The sequence below is a fragment of the Arachis hypogaea genome, chromosome 20, assembly GCF_003086295.3.
Source record: "Arachis hypogaea cultivar Tifrunner chromosome 20, arahy.Tifrunner.gnm2.J5K5, whole genome shotgun sequence".
NCBI classification, from domain to species: domain Eukaryota; kingdom Viridiplantae; phylum Streptophyta; class Magnoliopsida; order Fabales; family Fabaceae; genus Arachis; species Arachis hypogaea.
In genome coordinates, this window is record NC_092055.1 from 134,318,717 (window position 1) to 134,325,592 (window position 6,876).

Genomic DNA, 6,876 nt, shown 5'->3' on the forward strand with positions numbered 1-6,876 from the left:
CTGATCCAACGGCGCTGGATGCGTCTGGAAGGAGAACGGATGGACGCGGACAGACAACTTTGGGCGGCGCGTGGCGGCGCGTCCGGCGTCCTCCGGCGATGATTCCGGTGGCGTTGGAAAGCTTGCAAGGAGGAGAAGACGATGGTGGCGGCGGTGACGAACCAAAGCGTCGGAAAAGGGACGAAAAAAGAGACCAAAGAACACTGCCGGGAGAGGAAAAACAAAAGGACTATAAACGAATTTTCATTGAAAAAAAAAAAGGAACCTAAGCTCTTGATACCATGTTAGAAACAAGAGACTTGAGAGAGTAATCTGAAAAGTGTATTATTGAGTTGTGATGAAAAGTACAATATACAAGAGGTATTTATAGGTGCTAAATGAATCAGAGTAATAAAGGCATAGAATCCTATAATTAATATACAGATATACTACATAAATATAGACGATACTAATTGATATAGACGATACTAATTGATCCTAATTGATGCTAATGATTCTCTAACAGAATATATGATATTTAGGGGTGTTTATGAATCGGATTCGATCCGTATATTCGCGGTGTTTATCCGAATTCGATCCGAAAATTGCGGATATAGATCTAATCGGCAAGGTTTTTGGATCGGATCAGATTGCGAATTTTGTGTTGGTATCTGCATATCCGTACGCATATCGGCAAAAATAAAGAAATAAATAAGTAAATATTTTTTTTATGTTTTATTTCAACTAATACTTATCATATATGTTGTATTATTTTAATTTATTATTCAAGAAAAATATGTTTAATATTATTTTAAGAGTAAACATATTTAAAAGAATAAAAAAATAAATTTTATTGATTTTTTTTAATAAAAATAAACTTTTAAAAATATTTTTTGTATTTTGAAGATATATCTGATATCCGATCCGATCCGTAAATATGCGGATCGGATTGGATCTAACCTTAAAAACTATGAATGTTAAATCCGATTCGATCCGATAATTTTAATGCGGATCGGATTAAAATTTTGGCCATATATAATCCGATCTGATATGCGTTCACCCCTAATGATATCAGGATGCTTACCTTTAGTCGATTTTGGGATTTTGAAAACAATGACATGCAGTATGACTTTATTTGCATCAAATAAAGAGAAATATCAAATAAACATGCAAAGTAAACTTTGAACTTATTATCACATATTTTATTTCCCTTAACCAATAATAATAATCTCCCACATATGGGTGGTATTGAGTACAAATCGAAGGGATATAAACTGAGAGTCTTCTCTATTTTTATCCTAAAAAGCTTATAAATCATCCTTTTTTATTGAAGAATCACTTCAATTATTTTATCTTTTAGAATAATTTTCTATCGGTTCTTTTACTTAGAATCCTTTTAGAGCTAGAATTCTTTTTTACAGAGCTTCTTGATCTACCTCTAAAGTATGGTGTTGCTGTCTCTTTCCGTACAGAATTTTGTAAAAGAATGAGAAAATCAAGAAATAAATTAAAGTAGTTTGAGAGAAAAAAATTTGGTTGGACTAAATTACAAAACTAATTTATTCATCTAACATTAAAAAATTTTAAATAAATTTAAACTAGGATGCTACTTGACTAAAATGAGTTTGTTTGCATTGCTATTTCTCTCAATTTGAAATTTAAACCTCCCACTTATTTGAAATTAAAATTTAAACTTGATGAGAGAAGGAGCGGGTGTTACACATTTAATTTTTTACATAAATTTATTTTTTTTACCGGATTAAAGAAGTTTATATATACATACATATAGGACTGAAAGTGAGCTAAAGTCAGTTCGAACTCGATAAACTGAATTCGTGAGCTGGTGAGTCGAGTTTGAGCTTGAAATTGAGCTCATAAATTAAATAAGTCAGATATGAGAATGGATGAGCTCAGTTCATTAGCTCATGAGCTAGTTCAATTATATATATTAATGTCCTTAATTATTTAAAATTTTATTTTATTTTTTATATATAATTTTAATGTAAAATATAAATAAAAAATTTATAATTGATAGATAGACAATATATAAAATTGATTTTTTTTAAATATTTTCTAATATATATAAGTTATAATTTATTGATATAGAATTATAGTCTATGTTTCTATTATTTAAACCAACTCGTGAACTTTTGTTGAGCCAAACTTGAGCTTACAAAATAGGTTCGATTGTTAATGAGTCGAATCGTGAGCCAAGCTTAATTTTCGTGAGTCGAGCTTGAGTTTAGTCTAACTCGACTCATCTCAACTTACTTCCTATATATATATATATAAAACTCGTTTTTATATTTATGGAACGAATAATTATATTAAAAATAAATATAAATACTATATTAAATATTTAATATATTTATACATAAAAATTAAATCCTTTCTCCATTTGTTTGTTAACCTTCTTCTATTAAACTTCCCACATTGTTCCAAACTATAACACACCTCTTTTTTCTTTAATTTTGTTATTCATTTAACGTAACTTTTTTGTACTTAAATTATAACTTCAACATGCATATTGACCATGCTTCTGGATAAGGTTGATCTGGACCAATTTTTCTCCTGAGAAAAAAGTTGGTTATATATATAACATGCTAGAGGTGTGTTCTTATTTTATTTATTTTTTTATTTTGATGAAAAGAGTGAGGTTTTTCGTCTGTTGTGGATAAATATCAACAGTACACAATTATTAAAGTGTAAAGCAATGTATGGGTTGGAGGTAACTCCTTTTTCCTTTTAGCGTTGAAATTAAAAGAAAACAATAATATTACATATGTACACATCATATGTAAGGTCAACTTTTATGAAAGTACAATGAAAGAGTAAAATTTCATATTTTTAAAAAATTATGTTATGACATAATATTAAAATTTATATAAAAATTTTTAAAATTTCATTCTTGTATGTTGTTTATATTTTCTAAAATATAGAGTTTTATTGTAAGATATATGAATATAATGGAGAGCACAGGATATCAACAGGGACATGTATAATCATCTATGATGTATGAACATTACCATATATATGAGATATGATATAATATAGGAGACGTGAATATATAAATTTAAAATTTTTATAAGATATGAAAAATAATATATATATATATATAAAATATAAAATATTTTTTAAATAAAATATTTAAAATATTTTTGTTTTAATAATTAATAATATATATTATTTTTAAATTACTCATTTTAAGAATATATGTTAAAAATAAGGTTTGACATGTTAATACATGATGAAATTTAAATGTCTAAATATGTTTGAAAAAATTTTTTTTTATTAAGATACTGTTGGACATACAAAATACGTGTGTCAGATGCATGTCGATAAATATTATATTCGAAATGTGTTCGATACGTTTAAACACAATAAATCAAAAAAGTATCTGTGTAAAAAATAATAAAAAAATTAAAATAAAATAAAATAGAGAACTAGCTATGTATAAATTAGTGAATCATTGTTTGAGTCAAGAAGTAAAAGGATAATTACTAGAGATATGTATGCACAAAAACACAAGGGATGTAAACAGTTACGTGAAAGGCTATCTAATTAATTGGGTGAAGTGTTCTTGGTCAAGTTTTCAGTTTTGGATATCAAAACTTAACTTATCCCATAAAAGTAATAAAGACACAAACCTAAAATATAAAAAGCATGAAACTTCCCAATAGTTTTTCTATCTATAACTATAATAAAGCCAAGGTTCTCTGAACTATGCACCCAATTTTTCAAATATATATATAAAATCCACTATTTATAAGCACTTAATAAGAACAACATCTTCATTCAACTCTACTCCTTCCATTATTCTCTATCTCTCTTTTTTCTTCTCTTCAGTTACATAACAATTTAATACATCAAGACCAATAATAATAGAAATAATAACATAGAAATGAATACAAAGATTGAACTGCCACCAGGTTTCAGGTTTCATCCAACAGATGAAGAGCTCATAACTCACTACCTCTCTCAGAAGGTTGTTGGTAGCTGCTTCTATGCAACTGCCATTATTGGAGAGGCTGATTTCAACAAGTGTGAGCCTTGGGATTTACCTTGTCAGTATCTCAATTGTTATTTTCCCTTTCAGAAATAAATTGGGTTTTCATCATTTGATTCTCTTTTTATTATGTGCCTTTGAAATATATTTTAAAAATATTCATCATTATTCAATCATTCTTTTTTTAATGTAAATCTTAATATTATAAATGAGATTTTAACTAGTTCTGAATATTTAAATAACATGTAAATGACTTTTTCCTGAAAATTTCTTAAATGCCTATTTAAGTAGAAAATATGTATAATAAGTAACTTTTTGTTTATGGCATTATATTTTTTAGTTATAAACTGCCGCCAATAGTTACTGGAAATTACTGTGAATTTGTTTCTCTGTGTCTTAAAATATGATGTTTAAAATGTTGATATTTCATTTTGCAGCGGTTTAAAATCGTCGTAAAATATTTAAAAAATTGTTGTTATTCTATCTTGGTGTATACTTATATATATGTAGAAATATAGTTTTTAATGATATTATTTTTTATTTAGCATCCTTTGATTTATTTTGACTTCAAAATTTGTGATTTTTATTTATTATTTTAATTTTTTTCAATGAAGGGAGGGGCAAAATGGGAGAAAAAGAATTGTATTTTTTCTGTTTGAAGGACAAATAGAGCCACTGGCGCTGGGTACTGGAAGGCCACAGGGAAAGACAGAGAGATATACAATGCAAAAGCAAAAGCACTTATTGGGATGAAGAAAACACTTGTTTTCTACAAAGGAAGAGCTCCAAATGGTGAAAAGACAAATTGGGTCATGCATGAATATAGGTTGGAAGGCGATAATAAACCTTCTATATACAATCTACCCAAAGAAACCAAGGTAATTAGAGTTCAATCAGTATGCATCAGCCATGTCAGAAAAAAAAATTATATTGTCATTTAATTTGATGCATGTATTTATAACTTTTGAATTAGTAATACATTAATCTCTTTGGATGGAGTAGTTATTTTTGTCGATATAACCGTATTTGTACATAAAAAGTATGAATACACGTGTTGTATATATGTGACATTTAACCAAAAAATAAAATAAAAAACTATAAAAGTACATTTTTAGTATGAATAATATTAAGTCATTAACTTTTTTTAGCTAACAACAGTTAATTTTTTAAAATTATTTTATTTATTTTAAATTTCAGACTTTAAATCATAAATTTTTTATTTTTAATTATAAATTATAAATTTAAATATTAAAATTGGCTAATTAAAATTTATTTTTTTTATATTTTTTTGTATATATTGTGGTTTGGTTCTGTTTTTTGTTTAAATTAATTTAAAATAACATTATTTTGGTTAAATTTTTTTCAAAATTATTTAGATATGTATTTTAAGTTATTAAGTTAATTATTTAGACAATTTAAATGTTTATTTTTTAATTTAATATCAATTATTTAGACTATGTTAATGATAAATTTGACATAAAATGTATTTTATTAGTTGAGAAATATATTTTGTAAAGTTTATTTATATATATACCTACGTATCTGTACCTTTTTATTTTCTAAAATTTTTGTATTTTGTATATATCAATCATGTTAGATGTATATTAAAATTAGTTATTATTATAAAATATATATTAAAAATAATTTAAATAACACATGTATTTATATATAAAATATATGAAAACTTTTCGTGTATACATATCCGGATACCTATATATTCATGCAACTTTCGTTCAATTTTACACTATTAATTTTATACATAATGCATATGTATGGCTTATTTTTGAGATAGTTAATAATTGAGTTAACATTTATATATACTGATATAGTAATACATAACTGAATATCTATATAAAATAAAATATTTAACATTAACAATTCATGCAAATTAATTTGATTTGAATTTAGTATTTGTTAACATGGTTCCTTTTCTATTTTTATTTTTTCATTTCAGAAAGAGTGGGCTTTGTGCAGAGTTCTACACAAAAGTGAAAAGAAAGTAATGCATGTTCCACAACCACAGGGATTGGTTGAGTTCAGCTCCTATGAAAATAAGGAACTTCCCCAATTAATGGATTCTTCACAAGTAACATTCTTTTCATCAGACCCAAATAATCAAAGTGAGGATCCAAATCCAATCACACGTGATGATGATAATAATAATGATGACATCATATTTGATAGCATTGAAACTCCTTTCTTGGAACAACAACCACCTTATTCTTCATCCTATGATTCTTCAGATTTAGACACCCTTAACCCTGCCACATGGGATATTTCCGAAAATGCCCCTACAAGTAATGCGTCTAAGGAGACGGACTTTGATGCTGACATGTTCTCTTTGATGTACAACAATAGAGAAGTGTTCCAAACATCATTTGAGAATCAGGAATATTATGCATATGATTCTGTAGGACATGTGGACAATGGTTCCCTATGGAATTTTTAGAGAATTAGGATTATGATTAGAATTGGTTTAATTTTTCTAATAATTTCAACTTATTAAGGTTAACTCAGTTGATTAGGATAACATAGTTTAGCTTCCTTCTTCTGTCTTTAGATCTTGGGCTTGAACCCATTTGTAATAAAAAGAAAAAAAATATATATATATTAACTGATAGTTGTTTGCAAAGCAAAAATTTGCTACGTCTTTAGTTAAAGTTACAAAATCGACGGTAAAGTCTTTTTTATTTTTTTGCTAAGGCAGGTATTGTAGTGCCAAAGCTATTTGCATATATATATTTTCTTGTCTTACATAAAATACACACTCATACACACACTACTATAGGTTTTATATTTTCCTTTCTGAGTTTAACTCGGAATTCGAACCTGGTGCAACTTTCTTGGCAGCCAGCAAATCTTCCACTATATCATTGCCTTAGCTGCATATA

General features: G+C 26.9%; 1 protein-coding gene across 1 annotated transcript; it reads left to right on the forward strand.

Moving 5' to 3' along the window:
* The first annotated feature begins 3,720 nt into the window (after nucleotides 1-3,720).
* LOC112784292 (NAC domain-containing protein 92) lies at nucleotides 3,721-6,624 on the forward strand. The gene is given in 4 exon segments (XM_072230154.1): nucleotides 3,721-4,043; nucleotides 4,600-4,647; nucleotides 4,649-4,863; nucleotides 5,940-6,624. Coding segments are annotated over 4 exon segments (921 nt in total). The 5' UTR covers nucleotides 3,721-3,880; the 3' UTR covers nucleotides 6,435-6,624.
* The last annotated feature ends 252 nt before the right edge of the window (nucleotides 6,625-6,876 follow it).